We start from the raw sequence: 22,858 nt of genomic DNA, 5'->3' as shown, positions 1-22,858 counted from the left end.
TACCCAATTAGTTCAATTTTCAACATTAATTGTTAATGGTAGGAAATTTTGTAACAGTTTTCTCAGCAACTACTTATAACAGCCTCTTAATATTTGGCATACAGCATTGACACATGGTCCCATACCGTGGATTCGATTTCAGGTGTGCAGTTCATCCATTTCCTGTTTACCCACTTAGTTACATTTTTGACATTATTGGTGAATGGTGGGAAAGTTTCGTAACAGTTTACTCAGCAACTACATATCACAGCCTCTTGATATTTGGCAAACTGTGAGGTTTGATTTCTGGTCTGCAGCTCATTCACTTCTTGTTAACCCACTTACTTAATTTTTTGACATTTATGGTCAATGGTAGGAAATTTTTGTAACAGTTTTTTCAGCAACTACTTAATACAGCCTCTTGATATTTGGCATACAGCATTGACACATGATCCCATACCGTTGGATTCGATTTCAGGTCTGCAGCTTTTCCACTTCCTGTTTACCTAATTCGTTAAATTTCCGACATTTATGGTCAATGGTAGGAAACTTTCGTAACAGTTTTCTCAGCATCTACATATCACAGCCTCTTGATATAAGGAATACAGCATTGACACATGGTCCCATACAGTGGGATTCGATTTAAGGTGTGTAGCTCATATTCTTCCTGTTAACCCACAGTTAAATTTTCGACATTAATGGTTAATGGAAAATTTTATTCGTAACATCACAGCCTCATGTTATTTTGTGTACAAATGCAACCCGGCCTTTTCTGTCTTTGACCCGTTTTTTACAAATAATTCGGTGCATTTTAATTATATTCAGAAACAATCATTTTCATGAAACATGTGTTGTACCTTGTGTGGTTGTACCTTTTCTCACAAAGCAAGTTAATCAGAAACCTATTGCTGTACCTTATTCATTGTACAATGATAAACTGCACAAAACACTAAATTGTCCAATACAAATTATCCTTCATTTTATATTATACATGATTAGGATAAAAGTGAGTAGTTAAGGATTTATTTTGAAACGCTTGTTCTTTGCCACTTAAAGTGCAAATCCCGATAGAAATTTTGAAATCGTTCATGACTGTGTGGAAGCTACATGTCGGAGGTTTTACTCAGGTGCCCGCTCGTGCTTGACTGATATAATTCACGGAGAGGGACCCATGGGATTCTTTCAACAGTGAAGCTGGAAAGTCGCCATATGACCTCTACACAGTGTGTTTGTACGACATAAAACCCATCCCTCACACACATAAAAATAATTAAATGTACATTTCACAGATGATCTTTGTATGACCTCATGCAAGTTATACTTGGTGATTGTATGACACATCTTTAAATTCAACCTAGTATATAGGGACGCATTCAAAGTCATTTGACAGTGCTGGTTTGTTAATGAAACTTACTTTTGTCATTGCAGTAAGCTATGTATATGATACCCAGGGGCTTGCTGTATAAACGGAAACAACGGCGCATGTTCACGTGATTTTATCAGTTATTGCATATTTTTGTCTCTGTATACATGCACGTGCGCAATTTATCTGCAAGAATTATGTTCCCAGCATTTTTCTTGACTCACTAAAAAAAGAAAACAAAAAGCAAAACAGAAACGCACTACATCATGTCAACATTCTTTTTTAAATTCTCGAGAAATCATGACTTATTAGTATTGAAAACGAAACAAGGGTATGAGCAAGAAAAAAAAAACCTATTTTATCAGAATATTATTATACAGCAATTTATAAAAAACGATTTTGTCATTATATTTTTATTCCATTCTATTTCTTTTTAATATAATATTATGTGATAAGGTCTAATATAATTAATACTAATCTACAACTTGTGATGCCCCTATTTTGCATAAGGCTCGTTACAAATTTGTTTATAATTTACAGTTATAAAAGTTTAATGATATAACATGTGTTTTAACATACTTTAAAGTTTCTTCCCTTTTAGATGGTGAATGGTCAAGTTGGGAAAGCTGGGGTTCATGTAGTGTCAGTTGTGATGGTGGTATTCAAAGTCGGCTAAGAACATGTTCTAACCCAAAACCATCTTTACTAGGAAGATATTGTGATGGAAGTCCATTCGAGACAAGAACTTGCAACAAAAATCAGTGTGCAGGTATATTATATTCTTTACTCACGAAGACGAAAAAGTGTTGGTCGGAAAAAAATCGAGTGTCCATTATTCAAAATGTAAAATGTTGGATTCGATTTCAGGTCTGCAGCTAATCCACTTCCCTGTTTACCAACTTAGTTAAAATTTCGACATTTATGGTCAATGGGTAGAACACTTTTCGTAACAGTTTTCTCAGCAACTGTATATCACAGCCTTTTGATATTAGGAATACAAGATTGACACATGGTCCCATACCGTAGGATTCGATTTTCAGGTGTGTAGCTCATCCTCTTCCTGTTAAACCCACAGTTAAATTTTCGACATTAATGGTTAATGGTAAATTTTTATTTGTAACATCAAAAGCCTCATGGTATTTGGTTTACCAATGCAACCCGGCCTTTTCTGTCTTTGACCCGTTTTTTACATATAATTCGGTACATTTTCTTTATATTCAGAAACAATCATTTTCATGAAACATTTTGTGTTTTACCTTGTGTGGTTTGCACTTTTTCCAAAAGCAAGTTAATCAGAAACCTATGGCTATACCTAATTCATTGGATAATGATAAACTGCCCAAAACACTATATTATCCAATACAAATTATCGTTCATTTTTTTAATTTTACTTTTGAAAAAGGGGAAAAAGAAGATTAATAAATTTAAATTTTAAAACGCTTTTTCCTCGCCAAAATGTGCAAACCCCGATAAAATTGTGAAATCGTTCATGACTGTTGGGGGCTACAGGGGGGGAAATTTTTACTCAGGTCCCGCTTGTGGGTAAAGGATAAAAATTTTAGGGAAAGGGGGACCAGGGGGATTTTTTTTAAACAGTGAAGTTTGGGAAAGCCGTAAATTTTGATTTTTCTACTGTTTTTTGGTAGGGGACAAAAAAAACCCTTTTCCCTAAACACACATAAAAAAATTTAAAATTAAAATTACACAGATTAAACTTTGCAATGACCCTAAATGAAAAATTAAATACTTGGTTTTTTATAACATATTTTTTTAAATTCATAAAGGTATCTGGGGAAAGCTTCAAAGTCATTTGAAGTGCTGTTTTTTTTTTTAAAAAAATTTTAAAGTTTTTTTTTAAAATGCAGTAAGCTATGTAAATTGATCCCCGGGGGTCCGGGTTTTTATAAACAGAAACAACGGCCCCTTTGGCAAAAGGGGGTTTTTATCCGTTTTTTGATATTTCCGTCTCTGAAATGCATGCCCCGTGTAAATTTTTTTATGCAAAAATTTAAATTTTTGGAAGTTATTCGGTTTCGCAAAAAAAAAAAAAACAAAAGATAGCAAAAACCTATTTTTTTGGGAATATAAATTATAACAATTGATAAAAAAAAAATTTTTGTTTTTTTTTCATTTAAAAATTTTTTAATTTTAAATATTTGTGATTGGGTTTCTAATAAAAATAAAAATTTTTAAAAATTGTAATCCCCCCTATATTCAAAAAGGCTCTTTACAAAATGTTTTTTTATAATTACAGTTTTAAAATTTATGTGATAAAACCCTTTTTTAACATACTTTAAAGTGCCCTTCCCCCTTTTAAAGATGGTAAATTTTGGTCAAGTTTGGGAAAGGGGGGGTTCATGAAAGTCCCGGGTTGGATGGGGGAAAAATTAAAGTCGGCTAAAAAACATTTTCAAAACCCCAAGACCATTTTTATTGGGGGAAAAAAATTTGGGGAAGGAACCCCGGGAGACAAAAAAATTTCCCAAAAAAAATATTTGGGCAGGAAATTTTAATTGTATTTTTTTAAACCACGAAGAGGGTTTGAATAAGGGTTGGTGGGGAAAAAATCGAGGGGCGATTTTTTTAAAATGTAAAAGATTTTCCCATAAGATTTTAATTTTTTAAAAAATTTTCAAAAAGGTTTTAATTAGACCCTTTCTCGAACTTTTATAACATTTTCTTTAACAAGTTTGACATTTTAATTATGACAAATGTAAAATTTATTGATCACATGCCCAAATCAATGGAAATAATTTTGTATTGATTGAAGTTTTTCTTATTGAATATATAGGCGAAAAAAGACAAAACCCGTGTCGATTTTTCGACTCTATGAAAAGAGTATTGTACGGTTTTGCATATATTGTAACATAACGTAATTTGTATTATACAAGCATAGTTTAAAGACGCTTTGTTCTATAGACGCGCCGATGAAAAAATATTCTTTTTTCACATTTAACAGTATTTTGATATGTAGAAAAATTACATTGATGAAAGTGCATTACTGAATTTATTGAACTCGTTGAGCCAAAAAAATATAATTCTCGCAAGAGTTTCGCATAATATAATTTTATTCAAACTCGTCTAATAAATTCAGTATGAACTTACACTCATTCAATATCAAACATACTGTATATTACACACCTGTAACTTTAAGGGTATATTTTGTTTATTCTGGTGTCAGGTAAGATTTTGTTTCATCTTGAGAAATTCAAAAAACAGAAGTCTTCAGAGTGACGTAAAGTCTTTTTACCCACTGGGTGTCACAGTTTGAGGCAATTTCCTCATGAAGACAATTGAAAAAGGGAGCTTAAAAACAAGTTAAAAAAACTGAATGTTAGATGAAAATATGATTTATCTAAAATGATAAAATAAATGAAACAAACAATTCTAGAAAATTGAAAGAATTTACAAAATGGCGTTAAACAGTGAGATCGAGAGTAGTTATTGATTCAAAAACTATCTCTAGAGACAGATTGTCCGCCCATTTGTGAATTTTATTAGGTGTTTCTAGACTTAAAAAACAAAACAAAAACAACGGATAGTTCTTTCCAAACAATTCTAGGCCCTTTTGTTCATTATAGTGACATGTTAAATTAGATATAAAGAAGTATTTTGATGTTTCAACAATTTCCTTAAATCTTTTAATCTGTTTTTGTGTTGTGTAGCAAATCTTATTGTAAGGAAATGGTTAATAAATTTTTACAAAATTTATTATATTGTTAACCTAATGAATTGTACTTTAGTCTCTTTTTTTAATGCTCTTCCTTTAGGAATCTGCATATCTATTGGTTTATGTTGAGTTGTTTTTGTCACAGATTGAATATGAAATATGGCTTTATAATAATGGATATCACATTGGAATACATACTTTATCTCATTATAATGTTGCGTCTAAAATCAGTAAAAGTCTAAAAAAGTATATACAAATAAAATATATTCGCGTGTTAGTAATTTTTCAAATAAGATGATGGTTCATCAAGTGTTGGCAGGGTTGCTCTGGTGAAAAGCCGTATTATGGTATGATGAATGTCGGGCAGCAGGCAGGCTTGGCAGGCGGACGGGCGGGGAAATATGTTCGTAACTGTTACCTCAGCAATTAGTCATTTACAGCCTCTTGGTAATTGGCATAGAGCATTGACACATGGACCCATACCGTGGGATTTGATTTCAGATCTGCAGCTCATTCACTTCTTGTTTACCCACTTTGTTAAATTTTCGATATTAATGTTCAATGCTAGGAAATTTTTCGTATCAGTTTTCTCAGCAAACAACATACTACAGTCTCTTCTTGATATTTGGTATACAGTATTTACACATGGTCCTATACTTTTGGATTCGATTTCAGATCTACAGCTTGTCAGCTTCCTCTTTACCCAATTAGTTCAATTTTCAACATTAATTGTTAATGGTAGGAAATTTTGTAACAGTTTTCTCAGCAACTACTTATAACAGCCTCTTTATATTTGGCATACAACATTGTAAAATAGTCCCATACCGTGGGATTAGTTTCAGGTGTGCAATTCTAACCCAAACTTCCTTTTCCCCCATTTATTTTAAAATTTTTGACATTTTTGGTGAATGGTTAGGAAATTTTTTACATTTAAAACGCGGGCAAGAAAACATATCATACCCTCTTGAAAAATTTGGAAAACTGTGGGGTTTAAATTTTCTGGTCGCAGCCCCATTACTTCTTGAAAACCGACTTAGTTTTTTTGACATTTTTTGGTAAATTTGGTGGGAAAAGTTTTAAAGTTTTTTCAGAAAACTACTTATTACAGACTCTTGATTTTTTTGGCCCAAAACACCTTGAAAAACTGGTTCAATACATTTTTAGTTTTCGTTTCAGGGTCTGAAAGCTATTCCACTTCCTGCTTACCCACTTAGTTAAATTTTCGATTTTTATTGTCAATGATAGTAATCTATTGTAACAGTTTTTTCTCGGCAACTACATATCACAGCCTCTTGATATTAAGAATACAGCATTGACACATGGTCCCATACCGTGGGATTCGATTTCAGGTGTGTAGTTAATCCTCTTCCTGTTTACCCACAGTCCCAATTTCCGATATTAAGTATTAATAGTAAATTTTATTCGTAACATCACAGCCTCATGTTATTTTGTGTACAAATGCAACCCGGTCTTTTCTGTCTTTTGACCCGTTTTTTTGCATGTAATTCGGTTGCATTTTATTTATATTCAGAAACAATCATTTTCATGAAACATTTGTTGAACCATGTGTGGTTGTACCTTTTCTCACAAAGCAAGTCAATCAGAAACCTATGGCTGTACCTTATTCATTGTACAATGATAAACTGCACAAAACACTATATTGTCCAATACAAATTATCCTTCATTTTATATTATACATGATAGGATAAAGTGAGTAGTTAAGGATTTATTTTGAAACGCTTGTTCTTTGCCACTTAAAGTGCAAATCCCGATAGAAATTTTGAAATCGTTCATGACTGTGTGGAAGCTACATGTCGGAGGTTTTACTCAGGTGCCCGCTCGTGCTTGACTGATATAATTCACGGAGAGGGACCCATGGGATTCTTTCAACAGTGAAGCTGGAAAGTCGCCATAAGACCTCTACACAGTGTGTTTGTACGATATAAAACCCATCCTTCACACACATAAAAATAATTAAATGTACATTTCACAGATGATCTTTGTATGACCTCATGCAAGTTATACTTGGTGATTGTATGACACATCTTTAAATTCAACCTAGTATATAGGGACGCATTCAAAGTCATTTGACAGTGCTGGTTTGTTAATGAAACTTACTTTTGTTAATGCAGTAAGCTATGTATATGATACCCAGGGGCTTGCTGTATTAACGGAAACAACGGCGCATGCTCACGTGATTTTATCAGTTATTGCATATTTTCGTCTCTGTATACATGCACGTGCGCAATTTATCTGCAAGAATTATGTTCCCAGCATTTTTCTTGACTCACTAAAAAAAAGAAAACAAAACAGAAACGCACTACATCATGTCAACATTCTTTTTAAATTCTCGAGAAATCATGACTTATTAGTATTGAAAACGAAACAAGGGTTTGAGCAAGATAGAAAAAAACCTATTTTATCAGAATATTATTAAACAGCAATTTATAAAAAACGATTTTGTCATTATATTTTTATTCCATTCTATTTCTTTTTAATATAATATTATGTGATAAGGTCTAATATAATTAATACTAATCTACAACTTGTGATGCCCCTATTTTGCATAAAGCTCGTTACAAATTTGTTTATAATTTACAGTTATAAAAGTCTAATGATATAACAACTGTTTTAACATACTTTAAAGTTTCTTCCCTTTTAGATGGTGAATGGTCAAGTTGGGAAAGCTGGGGTTCATGTAGTGTCAGTTGTGATGGTGGTATTCAAAGTCGGCTAAGAACATGTTTCTAACCCAAAAACCATCTTTACTAGGAAGATATTGTGATGGAAGTCCGGACGAGACAAGAACTTGCAACAAAAATCAGTGTGCAGGTTATATTATATTCTTTACTCACGAAGACGAAAAAAGTGTTGGTCGGAAAAAAATCGAGTGTCCATTATTTAAAATGTAAAATGTTGGATTCGATTTCAGGTCTGCAGCTAATCCACTTCCTGTTTACCAACTTAGTTAAATTTTCGACATTTATGGTCAATGGTAGAACACTTTCGTAACAGTTTTCTCAGCAACTGCATATCACAGCCTTTTGGTATTAGGAATACAGGATTGACACATGGTCCCATACCGTAGGATTCGATTTCAGGTGTGTAGCTCATCCTCTTCCTGTTAACCCACAGTTAAATTTTCGACATTAATGGTTAATGGTAAATTTTATTTGTAACATCAAAGCCTCATGGTATTTGGTTTACCAATGCAACCCGGCCTTTTCTGTCTTTGACCCATTTTTTACATATAATTCCGTACATTTTATTTATATTCAGAAACAATCATTTTCATGAAACATTTGTGTTTTACATTGTGTGGTTGCACTTTTTCTCACAAAGCAAGTTAATCAGAAACCTATGGCTATACCTAATTCATTGGATAATGATAAACTGCCCAAAACACTATATTATCCAATACAAATTATCGTTCATTTGATAATATACATGATACGTTAAAGAGAGTAGTTAATGATTTAATTTAAAACGCTTGTTCCTCGCCACTAATTGTGCGAATCCCGCTAGAAATTTTGAAATCGTTCATGACTGTGTGGAGCTACATGTCGGAGGTTTTACTCAGGTGCCCGCTTGTGCGTGACTGATATAATTCACGGAGAGGGACCCATGGGATTCTTTCAACAGTGAAGCTGGAAAGCCGCCATATGACATCTACTGTGTTGGTACGACATAAAACCTATCCCTCACACACATAAAAATAATTAAATGTACATTACACAGATGATCTTTGCATGACCTCATGCAAGTTATACTTGGTGATTTTATGACATATCTTTAAATTCATCCAAGTATCTGAGGACGCATTCAAAGTCATTTGACAGTGCTGTTTTAATAATGAAACTTACTTTTGTCAATGCAGTAAGCTATGTATATGATACCCACTTAGTTAAATTTTCGACATTTTTGGTGAATAGTAGGAAAGTTTCGTAACAGTTTACTCAACAACTACATATCAAGCCTCTTGATATTTCGCAAACTATGAGGTTTGATTTCTGGTCTGCAGCTCATTCACTTCTTGTTAACCCACTTAGTTAAATTTTTGACATTTATGGTCAATGTTAGGAAATTTTCGTTACAGTTTTTTCAGGAATTACTTATTACAGCCTCTTGATATTTGGCATACAGCATTGACACACGGGCCCAGACCGTTTGATTCGATTTCAGGTCTACAGCTTATCCACTTCCTGTGTACCCACTTAGTTAAATTTTCGATATTTATGGTCAATGGTAGGAAACTTTCGTAACAGTTTTCTCGGCAACTACATATCACAGCCTCTTGATATTAAGAATACAGCATTGACACATGGTCCCATACCGTGGGATTCGATTTCAGGTGTGTAGTTAATCCTCTTCCTGTTTACCCACAGTCCAATTTCCGATATTAAGTATTAATAGTAAATTTTATTCGTAACATCACAGCCTCATGTTATTTTGTGTACAAATGCAACCCGGTCTTTTCTGTCTTTGACCCGTTTTTTGCATGTAATTCGGTGCATTTTATTTATATTCAGAAACAATCATTTTCATGAAACATTTGTTGAACCATGTGTGGTTGTACCTTTTCTCACAAAGCAAGTCAATCAGAAACCTATGGCTGTACCTTATTCATTGTACAATGATAAACTGCACAAAACACTATATTGTCCAATACAAATTATCCTTCAGTTTATAATATACATGATAGGATAAAGAGAGTAGTTAAGGATTCAATTTCAAAAACTTGTTCTTCGCCACTAAACGTGCGAATCCCGCTAGAAATTTTGAAATCGTTGATGACTGTGTGGAAGATGATCTTTGCATGACCGCATGCAAGTTATACTTGGTGATTGTATGACATATCTTTAAATTCGACCAAGTATATGAGGACGCATTCAAAGTCATTTGACAGTGCTGTTTTGTTAATGAAACTTACTTTTGTCAATACAGTAAGCTATGTATATGATACCCAGGGTCCTGCTGTATAAACAGAAACAACGGCACATGCTAACGTGATTTTATCCATTATTGCATATTTTCGTCTCTGTATGCATGCACGTGTGCAGTTTTTTATGCAAGAATTATGTTTGTAGCATTATTCTTGACTCGCAAAAAAAGAAAAAGAAAAAAGGAAACGCACAACATCATGTCAACATTCTTTTTTAAATTCCCGAGAAATCATGACTTATTAGTATTGAAAACGAAACAAGGGTTTGAGCAAGATGGAGAAAACCTATTTTATCTAAATATTATTATACAGCAATTGATGAAAAACGATTTTGTCTTTATAATTTCATTCCAATTCGTTTTAATATAATATTATGTGATTAGGTCTAATATAATTAATACTAATCTACAACTTGTAATGCCCCTATATTACATAAGGCTCGTTACAAATATGTTTATAATATACAGTTATAAAAGTTTATGTGATGTAACAACTGTTTTAACATACTGTAAAGTTTCTTCCCTTTTAGATGGTGAATGGTCAAGTTGGGAAAGCTGGGGTTCATGTAGTGTCAGTTGTGATGGTGGTATTCAAAGTCGGCTAAGAACATGTTCTAACCCAAAACCATCTTTACTAGGAAGATATTGTGATGGAAGTCCGGACGAGACAAGAACTTGCAACAAAAATCAGTGTACAGGTATAATTATTATATTCTTTACTCACGAAGACGGAGAAGTGTTGGTCGGAAAAAAATCGAGTGTCCATTATTTAAAATGTAAAATGTTGGATTCGATTTCAGGTCTGCAGCTAATCCACTTCCTGTTTACCAACTTAGTTAAATTTTTGACATTTGTGGTCAATGGTAGAACACTTTCGTAACAGTTTTCTCAGCAACTACATATCACTGCCTCTTGATATTAGGAATACAGGATTGACACATAGTCCCATACCGTAGGATTTGATTTCAGGTGTGTAGCTCATCCTCTTCCTGTTTACCCACAGTTAAATTTTCGACATTAATGGTTAATGATAAATTTTATTCGTAACATCACAGCCTCATGGTATTTGGTGTACCAATGCAACCCGGCCTTTTCTGTCTTTGACCCATTTTTTACATATTATTCGGTGCATTTTATTTATATTCAGAAACAATCATTTTCATGAAACATGTGTTTTACCTTGTGTGGCTGTGCCTTTTCTCACAAAGCAAGTTAATCAGAAACCTATAGCTATACCTAATTCATTGGATAATGATAAACTGCCCAAAACACTATATTATCCAATACAATTTACCTTCATTTTATAAGATATATGATAGGATATAGAGTGTAGTTAAGGATTTAATTTGAAACGCTTGTTCTTCACCACTAAATTGGCGAATCCTGCTAGAAATTTTAAAATTGTTCATGACTGTGTGGAGCTACATGTCGGAGGTTTTACTCAGGTGCCCGCTCGTGCGTGACTGATATAATTCATGGAGAGGGACCCATGGGATTCTTTCAACAGTGAAGCTGGAAAATCGCCATATGACCTCTACTGTGTTTGTACGACATAAAATCTATCCCTCACACACATAAAAATAATTATATGTACATTACACAGATGATCTTTGCATGACCGCATGCAAGTTATACTTGGTGATTGTATGACATATCTTTAAATTCATCCAAGTATCTGAGGATGCATTCAAAGTCATTTGACAGTGCTGTTTTGTTAATGAAACTTACTTTTGTCAATGCAGTAAGCTATGTATGTGATACCCAGGGTCCTGCTGTATAAACAGAAACAACGGGGCATGCTAACATGATTTTATCCGTTATTGCATATTTTCGTCTCTGTATGCATGCGCGTGTGCAGTTTTTATGCGAGAATTATGTTCGTAGCATTATTCTTGACTCCCCCCCCAAAAAAAAAGAAAGAAACGCACAACATCATGTCAACATTCTTTTTTAAATTCTCGAGAAATCATGACTTATTAGTATTGAAAACGAAACAATGGTTTGAGCAAGATAGAGAAAACCTATTTTATCAGAATATTATTATACAGCAATTGATTAACAACGATTTTGTCTTTATATTTTCATTCTATTTCTTTTTAATATAATGTTATGTGATTAGGTATAATATAATTAATATAACTTGTAATGCCCCTATATTACATAAGGCTCGTTACAAATATGTTTATAATATACAGTTTTAAAAGTTTATGTGATATAACAATTGTTTAAACATACTTTAAAGTGTCTTCCCTTTTAGATGGTGGATGGTCAAGTTGGGAAAGATGGGGTTCATGTAGTGTCAGTTGTGATGGTGGTATTCAAAGTCGGCTAAGAACATGTTCTAACCCAAGACCATCTTTATTAGGAAAATATTGTGATGGAAGTCCAGACGAGACAAGAACTTGCAACAAAAATCAGTGTGCAGGTATATTATAATCTTTACTCACGAAAACGGGGAATAAGTGTTGGTCGGAAAAAATCGAGTGTCCATTATTTAAAATGTAAAAGATCTTTCATAAGATATATAATTTTTCAACGAGTTAAAGAAAGTGTTTTAATTAGAGCCTCTTGCGAACTTTATAACATTTACTTTAGCGAGTTTGATATTTCAATTATGACAAATGTAAAATTTATTGATCACATGCCCAAATCAATTGAAATAATTTTGTATTGATTGACGTTTTCCTTATTGAATATATAGGTGAAAAAAGACAAACCCGTGTCGATTTTTCGAATCTATGAAAAGAGTATTGTACGGTCTTGCATATATTGTGACATAACGTAATTTGTATTATACAAGCATATTTTAAAGACGCTTTGTTCTATAGACGCGCCGATGAAAAAATATTCTTTTTTCACATTTAACAGTCTTTTGATATGTAGAATATTACATTGATGAAAGTGCATTACTGAATTTATTGAACTCGTTGAGCCCAAAAAAAATATAATTCTCGCAAGAGTTTCGCATAATATAATTTTATTCAACTCGTCTAATAAATTCAGTATGAACTTACACTCATTCAATATCAAACATACTGTATATTACACACCTGTAACCTTAAGGTTATATTTTGTTTATTCTGGTGTCAGGTAAGATTTTGTTTCATCTTGAGAAATTTAAAAACAGAAGTCTTCAGAGTGACGTAAAGTCTTTTTACCCACTGGGTGTCACAATTTCAGGCGATTTTCTCATGAAGACATTGGAACTGGGTGCTTAAAAACAATTTCAAAAACTGAATGTTAGATGAAAATATGATTTATCTTGAATGATTAAATAAATAAAACAAACAATTCTAGAAAATGAAGAATTTACAAAATGGCGTTAAACAGTGAGATCAAGAGTAGTAATTTATTCAAACTGTCTCTAGTGACAGATTGTCCGCCCATTTGTGAATTTTATTAAGTGTTTCTAGACTTAAAAAACAAAACAAAAAACAACGGATATTTCTTTCCAACTAGGCCATTTTGTTCATTAAAGTGACATGTTAAATTAGATATAAAAAGTATTTTGATGTTTCAACAATTTCCTTAAATCTATATCCTGTTTTTGTGTTGTATAGCAAAATCTTATTGTAAGCAAATGGTTTATAAATTTTTACAAAAAATAATATAATGTTAACCTAATGTATTGTACTTTAGTCTTGTTTTTTGAATGCTCTTCCTATAGGAATCTGCAGATCTATTGGTTTATGTTGAATTGTTTTTGTCACAGATTGAATATGAATATGGTTTTATAATAATGGATATCACATTTGAATACATACTTTATCTCATTATAATGTTGCGGCTAAAATCACTAAAAGTCTCAAAAAGTATATACAAATAAAATATATTCGCGTGTTAGTAATTTTTCAAATAAGATGATTGTTCATCGAGTATTGGCAGGGTTGCTCTGATGTCAAGCCGTATTATGGTATGGCAATGTCGGGCAGCAGGCAGGCTTGGCAGGCGGACGGGCGGGGAAATATGTTCGTAACTGTTACCTCAGCAATTACTTATTACAGCCTCTTGGTATTTGGCATAGAGCATTGACACATGGACCCATACCGTGGGATTTGATTTCAGACCAGCAGCTCATTCACTTCTTGTTTACCCACTTTGTTAAATTTTCAACATTAATGGTTAATGGTAGGAAATTTTGTAACAGTTTTCTCAGCAACTACTTATAACAGCCTCTTGATATTTGGCATACAGCATTGACACATAGTCCCATACCGTGGGTTTCGGTTTCAGGTGTGCATCTCATCCACTTCCTGTTTACCCACTTAGTTAAATTTTCGACATTTTTGGTGAATGGTAGGAAAGTTTCGTAACAGTTTACTCAACAACTACATATCACAGCTTCTTGATATTTCGCAAACTATGAGGTTTGATTTCTGGTCTGTAGCTCATTCACTTCTTGTTAACCCACTTAGTTAATTTTTTGACATTTATGGTCAATGGTAGGAAATTTTCGTAACATTTTTTCAGCAACTACTTCTTACAGCCTCTTGATATTTGGCATACAGCATTGACGCATTGACACATGGGCCCATACCGTTGGATTCGATTTCAGGTCTGCAGCTTATCCACTTCCTGTGTACCCACATAGTTAAGTTTTCGATATTTATGGTCAATGGTAGGAAACTTTCGTAACAGTTTTCTCAGCAACTACATATCACAGCCTCTATCAATAGATTAGGAATACAGCATTGACACATGGTCCAATACCGTGGGATTCGATTTGAGGTGTGTAGCTCATCCTCTTCCTGTTTACAAACAATTAAATTTTCGACATTAATGGTTAATGGTAAATTTTATTCGTAACATCACAGCCTCATGGTATTTGGTGTACAAATGCAACCCGGCCGTTTCTGTCTTTGACCCATTATTTACATATAATTCGGTGCATTTTATTTATATTCAGAAACAATCATTTTCATGAAACATGTGTTGTACCTTGTGTGGTTGTATCTTTTCTCACAAAGCAAGTCAATCAGAAACCTATGGCTGTACCTTGTTTATTGTACAATGATAAACTGCATAAAACACTATATTGTCCAATACAAATTATCCTTCATTTTATAATATACATGATAGGATAAAGAGAGTAGTTAAGGATTAAATTTGAAACGCTTGTTCCTCGCCACTTAATGTGCGAATCCCGCTAGAAATTTTGAAATCGTTCATGACTGTGTGGAGCTACATGTCGGAGGTTTTACTCAGGTGCCCTCTCGTGCGTGACTGATATAATTCACGGAGAGGGACCTATGGGATTCTTTCAACAGTGAAGCTGGAAAGTCGCCATATGACCTCTACTGTGTTGGTACGACATAAATCCTATCCCTCACACACATAAAAATAATTATATGTACATTACACAGATGATCTTTGCATGACCGCACGCAAGTTCTACTTGGTGATTGTATGACATATCTTTAAATTCGACCAAGTAATTGAGGACGCATTCAAAGTCATTTGACAGTGCTGTTTAGTTAATGAAACTTACTTTTGTCAATGCAGTAAGCTATGTATATGATACCCAGGGTCCTGCTGTATAAACAGAAACAACGGCGCATGATAACGTGATTTTATCCGTTATTGCATATTTTCGTCTCTGTATGCATGCACGTGTGCAGTTTTTTATGCAAGAATTATTTTCGTAGCATTATTCTTGACTCGCAAAAAAAATGAAAGAAACGCACAACATCATGTCAACATTCTTTTTTAAATTCTCGAGAAATCATGACTTATAAGTACTGAAGACGAAACAATGGTTTGAGCAAGATAGAGAAAACCTATTTTATCTGAATATTATTATACAGCAATTGATGAAAAACGATTTTGTCTTTATATTTTCATTCTATTTCTTTTCAATATAATATTATGTGATTAGGTCTAATATAATTAATACTAATCTACAACTTGTAATGCCTCTATATTACATAAGGCTCGTTACAAATGTGCTTATAATATACAGTTATAAAAGTTTATGTGATATAACAACTGTTTTAACATACGTTAAAGTGTCTTTCCTTTTAGATGGTGAATGGTCAAGTTGGGAAAGTTGGGGTTCATGTAGTGTCAGTTGTGATGGTGGTATTCAAAGTCGGCTAAGAACATGTTCTAACCCAAGACCATCTTTATTAGGAAAATATTGTGATGGAAGTCCGGACGAGACAAGAACTTGCAACAAAAATCAGTGTGCAGGTATATTATATTCTATATTGCATTATACAAGCATAGTTTAAAGACGCCTTGTTCTTTAGACGCGACGATAAAAAAAAATCTTTTTTTCACATTTAACAGTCGTTTTGGTATATATAGAATATTACATTGATGAAGGTGCATCACTGTATTTATTGAACTCGTTGAACAAAAACAAAAATATTCTCGCAAGAGTCACGCATAATATAATTTATTCAACTCTTCCAATAAACTCAGTATGAACTATCACTCATTCAATATCAAACGTACTGTATATTACACACTTGTAACTTTAAAGGGTATATTTTGTTTATTCTGTTGTCAGGGACAATTTTGTTTCATCTACAGAAATTAATTTACAAAATGGCGTTAAACTGTGAGATTGAGCGTAGTATTTTATTCAAACTATCTCTAGTGACAGATTGTCCGCCCATTTGTGAATTTTATTAGGTGTTTCTAGACTTAAACAAAAACAACAACAAAAAAACGGATAGTGCTTTCCAAACTATTCTAGGCCCTTATGTTCATTATAATGACATATTAAATTAGATATAAAGAAATGTTTTGATGTTTCAAAAATTTCTTTAAATCTATATCCTGTTTTTTGTGTTGTGTAAAATATCTCATTGTAAGCAATTTATTTATAAATTTTACCAAAAATAAATATAATGCTTACCAAATGTACTGTAATCTTGTTTTTTCAATGCTCTACCTGTAGGAATCTGCAGATCTATTGGTTTATGTTGAATTGTTTTTGTCACAGATTGGATATGAAATATGGTTTTATAATAATGGATATCATATTGGAATACATACTTTATCTCATTATAATGATGTGGCTAAAGTCATTAAAAGTCTAAAAAAGTACATATAAATAAAATATATTCGCATGTTAGTAATTTTTCAAATAAGATGATTGTTCATCGAGTATTGGCTGGGCTGCTCTGGTGCACATCCGGGTTATAGTATGGTGAATGTCGGACAGCAGGCGGGCTTGGCAGGCTGGCGGGCGGGGAAATATTTTCGGAACTGTTACTACTTATTACAGCCTCTTGATATTTAGCATACAGCATTAACTCATAGTCCCATACCGTGGGATTTGATTTCAGATCTGAAGCTCATCCACTTCTTGTTTACCCACTTAGTTTATTTTTCGATATTAATGGTCAATGCTAGGAAATTTTCGTATCGGTTTTCTCAGCAACTACATACCGCAGCCTCTTGATATTTGCCATACAGTATTTACAGATTGTCCCATACTTTGGGATTCGATTTCAGATCTGCAGCTTATCAACTTCAACTTTACTCAATTAGTTAAATTTTCAACATTAATGGTTAATGGTAGGAAATTTTGTAACAGTTTTCTCAGCAACTACTTATAACAGCCTCTTGATATTTGACATACAGCATTGACACATGGTCCCATACCGTGGGATTTGATTTCAGATCTGCAGCTCATCCATTTCTTGTTTACCCACTTAGTTAAATTTTCGATATTGATGGTCAATGCTAGGAAATTTGTTCCTCGCTACTAAATGTCCGAATCCCGCTAGAAATTTTGAAATCCTTCATGACTGTGTGGAAGCTACATGTCGGAGGTTTTACTCAGGTGTCCGTTCGTAATTCACTGAGGGGGCAAATGGGATTCTTTCATCAGTGAAGCTGGAAAGTCGTCATATGACCTCTACTGTGTTGGTACGACATAGAACCCATCCCTCACACACATAAAAGTAATTATATGTACATTTCACAGATGAGATTTGCATGACCGCATGCAAGTTATACTTGGTGATTGTATGACACATCTTTAAATTCAACCTAGTATATAGGGACGCATTCAAAGTCATTTGACAGTGCTGGTTTGTTAATGAAACTTACTTTTGTCATTGCAGTAAGCTATGTATATGATACCCAGGGGCTTGCTGTATAAACGGAAACAACGGCGCATGTTCACGTGATTTTATCAGTTATTGCATATTTTTGTCTCTGTATACATGCACGTGCGCAATATTATCTGCAAGAATTATGTTCCCAGCATTTTTCTTGACTCACTAAAAAAGAAAAAAAAGCAAAACAGAAACGCACTACATCATGTCAACATTCTTTTTTAAATTCTCGAGAAATCATGACTTATTAGTATTGAAGACGAAACAATGGTTTGAGCAAGATAGAGAAAACCTTTTTAATCAGAATATTATTAAACAGCAATTTATAAAAAAACGATTTTGTCATTATATTTTCATTCCATTCTATTTCTTTTTAATATCATATTATGTGATTAGGTCTAATATAATTAAGTCTAATCTACAACTTGTAATGCCCCTATTTTACATACGGCTCGTTACAAATTTGTTTCTAATTTACAGTTATAAAAGTTTAATGATATAACAACTGATTTAACATATTTTAAAGTGTCTTTCCCTTTTAGATGGTGAATGGTCAAGTTGGGAAAACTGGGGTTCATGTAGTGTCAGTTGTGATGGTGGTATTCAAAGTCGGCTAAGAACATGTTCTAACCCAAGACCATCTTTACTAGGAAGATATTGTGATGGAAATCCGGACGAGACAAGAACTTGCAACAAAAATCAGTGTGCAGGTATATTATATTCTTTACTCACGAAAACGGAGAAGTGTTGGTCGGAAAAAAATCGAGTGTCTATTATTTAAAATGTTAATGTTGGATTCGATTTCAGGTCTGCAGCTAATCCACTTCCTGTTTACCAACTTAGTTAAATTTTCGACATTGATGGTCAATGGTAGGAAACTATCGTAACAGTTTTCTCAGCAACTACATATCACAGCCTCTTGATATTAGGAATACAGCATTGACACATGGTCCCATACCGTAGGATTCGATTTCAGTTGTATACATCATCCTGTTCCTGTTTACCCACAGTTAAATTTTCGACAATAATGGTTAATGGTAAATTTTATTTGTAACATCACAGCTTCATGGTATTTGGTGTACCAATGCAACCCGGCCTTTTCTGTCTTTGACCCATTTTTGCATATAATTCGGTGCATTTAATTTATATTCAAAAACAATCATTTTCATGAAACATGTGTTGTACCTTGTGTGGTTGTACTTTTTCTCACAAAGCAAGTTAATCAGAAACCTTTGTCTATACCTTATTGATTGGATAATGATAAACTGCACAAAACACTAAATTGTCAAATACAAATTATCCTTCATTTTATAATATACAAGAAAGGATAAAGAGAATAGTAAAGGATTTAATTTTAAACGCTTGCTCCTCGCAACTAAATGTTCGAATCACGCTAGGGTTTTTGGAATCCTTCTTGACTGTGTGGAAGCTACATGTCGGAGGTTTTACTCAGGTTCCCGCTCGGGCCTGACTGATATAATTCACGGAGGGGGATCCAGGGGATTCTTTCAACACTGAAGCTGGAAAGTCACCATATGACCTCTACTGTGTTGGTACGACATAAAACCCATCACTCGCCCCCATATAAATAATTTTATGTACATTACACAGATGATCTTTGTATGACTGCATGCAAGTTATAATTGGTGATTATACGACACATGTTTAAATTCGACTGAGTATATAGGGACGCATTCAAAGTCATTTGACAGTGCTGGTTTGTTAATGAAACTTACTTTTGTCAATGCAGTAATCTATGTATATGATACACAGGGTCCTGCTGAATAAACGGAAACAACGGCGCAGCTTACGTGATTTTATCCATTATTGCATATTTTCGTCTCTGTATACATGCGTTTGCGCATTTTTTTTATGCAAGAATTATGTTTCTAGCATTATTCTTGCCTCACCAAAAAAAAGAAAAAAAAAACGCACAACATCATGTCAACATTATTTTTTTTGATTCTCGAGAAATCATGAGTTATGAGTATTGAAAAAAAACAATGGTTTGAGCAAGATAGAGAAAACCTATTTTATCACAATATTATTATACAGCAATTGATGAAAAACGATGTTGTCATTATATTTTCATTCTACTTCTTTTTAATATAATATTATGTGATTAGGTCTTATATAATAAATACTAATCTACAACTTGTAATGCCCCTATATTACATAAGGCTCGTTACAAAAACGTTTATAATATACAGTTATAAAAATCTATGTGATATAAAAACTGTTGAACATACTTGAAGGTGTCTTCTCTTTTAGATGGTGAATGGTCAAGTTGGGAAAACTGGGGTTCATGTAGTGTCAGTTGTGATGGTGGTATTCAAAGTCGGCTAAGAACATGTTCTAACCCAAGACCATCTTTATTAGGAAGATATTGTGACGGAAGTCCGGAAGAGACAAGAACTTGTAACAAACGCCAGTGTGAAGGTATATGATTCAATCGGTCCACTTAGCACTGAAATGAAATTGTTTACACATGTACAAATTTATCACTTTAAGCAAATTTCAGCCAAATCCCTCATGCACTTGATTAATTCATAGAAGTACATCCGACCCTGTTTTGTATCCTTATCTCTATAAATGCGGTAACTTTATTTATCACACACCTATGCCGATTTTGCACTCCGTAAAAATGGTATTGCACAATCGTGCATATATTTTGATGTGACGTTGTTTACGTTATGCAAACATAGTGTAAAAACGCGTATTATGTATACTGAATGCGCGTCACTTTAAACATTATTTATTTTTGGTATGTGATAAATAGAATATTAAATTCTTGTAAGTTCATTGCTGAATTTATTGAACTCGTTGAATAAATAATATCATGCTCGCCAAAGGCTCGCATAATATAATTTTATTCAACTCGTTCAATAAATTCAGTTTTGAACTTACAAACATTCAATATTGAATAAATAGTAGTAAAATATTTGTAAAAAACGTTATACTACATGTACTACGAGTTGTCTTCTCGCATGTCCAATGATTACGGTGTTTTCGGTGAATTATCTCAGCTCAAAGTGTTGATAGTACCAATTTTCCCTACTTTTTGCTATTGAGTTTGTGCAAATACAAGACATAAGCATGTCACCTACCGATTAAAAAACTTATTCCTTATCTTATAGATTTCTTGTATTTATTAGGCCTAAAAGTCGTTCGCATAGACATGATTTTGTATTTTACTAAATTTTTTCATATTTTAGAAAATAACTGTGATCAGTTTGGCAAGCAAAATGTAATTATAAACGTTCACTCTAATATATTTTTGCTTAAAAAGAAAAGTTTTTAAAGCAATGGTAATGTTGGTATGTGAGACCTTTACGTTTCATATCTCCAAAGGTTGGAATATTCCTTGTCCGTTAGGTTCAGAAGATGATTATGCTCATCTTGACAAGTTTTATCCCTAAATAAAGTTTTATTTTCGGGTAAGATCCATAAGTGTGTCAACTGCAGAGGATTTAAAAGTACTTGGAGAAAATGTTAATCATTTTTTGTCAATAAATTGTATGCGCCATTTAGGATTATAACTGAAAAGCCAGGGTCACGCCTAGCTATTTAAGGGTAAAAGTTGTGACTATAATTGTGATGCACTCAACGATTTTTGTCTCCATTGAGCTTTTAATCATTGTGAGAAAAACGCTTGCAAAGTCACGCAATTTTTCATGATTTGATTTTTATGTTTTGCATTCAAATTGAGTTTAGCATAGAAATAAACCAGAAAGGAAATCGAAAATACCTTTTGAACAGCCCTTCTCAGCAGCTTTACACATGCACAGCGTTCCCCAGAAAACTATATTTAGAAACTATAAATGCACTCTGTAAAGTCAGGAATCTGATCAGCGCGTATTTTTTACACATGAAGAAGTGAACTTAACTTCACGTCAGTTCTATAATATTGCAAAGTTGGAGGTAAGGTCATTTTTTCATGCTGTTTTGTTTATTTTCTGTTCTGATACTTTATATGAACAGTGTATTTATATCCCCCTTTCAAAGAAGTGGGGTGTATTGCTTTGCAGTTGTCAGTCGATCGGTCGGTTGATAGGTCGGTCCGTCCGTCCGTCCGTAGACCAAATGGTTTTAGATCAATAACCAAAGAACGCTGAAGCCTTAGAATTTAATACTTAGTATTGAGATTGTTTATTACCAGTAGACGACCCCTATTGATTTTTGAGTCAAAGAGTCAAAGGTCAAGATCCCATGACCCTGTAGGTAAAATCGACCCATGGACTGTTGGCCCTTTAATTTCGTAGGTGCATTTATCTTGGGATGGAAATGAACCCTATTGATTTTGGGGTCATAGGTCAAAGGTCAAGGTCGTATTGACCTTGTATGTTAAAACGGTTTATGATCAATATCTCGACAACCCATTGGCCTTTGGCCCTCAAACTGCATAGGTGCATTGGTTTGGCCAGTAAATGACCCCTACTGATATTGGGATAAAGGGGTCAAAGATGATTGTCATATTGACCTTGAAAGTAAAAACCGTTTTCAATCAATAACTTGACAACCCATAGACTGTTAGCCCTCAAATTTCGTAGGTGCATTTATCTTGGCAAGCAAATGAACCCTATTTATTTGGAAGTCAAGGGTCAAGGTCACATTGACTTTGTAAGTTACCGTTTCCGATCAGTAATTTGACAACTCATGTGATGTTGGTCCCAAAACTTCATTATTGCATTGGTCTAGGCCAGTAGATGACCCCTATTGATTTTTGGGTCAAACGGTCAAAGGTCCAGGTCATATTGACCTTGTAGGCAAAAACTGTATCAGATCAATTACATGACAAACCATACGCCCTTGGCCATCAAACTGCATAGGTGT

The 22,858-nt window shown here is 33.6% G+C and overlaps 1 protein-coding gene across 5 annotated transcripts in view; it reads left to right on the top strand.

The window, feature by feature from the left end:
• Positions 1–22,858, top strand: part of LOC132749606 (hemicentin-1-like) — a 49,794-nt gene that overhangs the window by 14,487 nt on the left and 12,449 nt on the right. For 2 of the 5 annotated variants that reach the window (XM_060739432.1, XM_060739436.1), the window contains exons 3-5: positions 15,975–16,142; positions 18,568–18,735; positions 20,297–20,464. In XM_060739432.1, the coding sequence (XP_060595415.1) occupies positions 15,975–16,142; positions 18,568–18,735; positions 20,297–20,464 (504 nt within the window). Of the gene's footprint in view, positions 1–1,970; positions 2,112–7,674; positions 7,845–10,483; positions 10,652–12,210; positions 12,379–15,974; positions 16,143–18,567; positions 18,736–20,296; positions 20,465–22,858 lie in introns of those variants that run through there. The other 3 variants (XM_060739435.1, XM_060739433.1, XM_060739434.1) reach the window with 3 other exon arrangements.

Source organism: Ruditapes philippinarum, unplaced genomic scaffold (genome assembly GCF_026571515.1).
Source record: "Ruditapes philippinarum isolate M1 unplaced genomic scaffold, ASM2657151v2 ctg4743_1_1_1_1, whole genome shotgun sequence".
Taxonomy (NCBI): Eukaryota; Metazoa; Mollusca; class Bivalvia; order Venerida; family Veneridae; genus Ruditapes; species Ruditapes philippinarum.
Note: the sequence above shows the minus strand (reverse complement) of the source record. Positions and strands in the feature narration are given on the sequence as shown.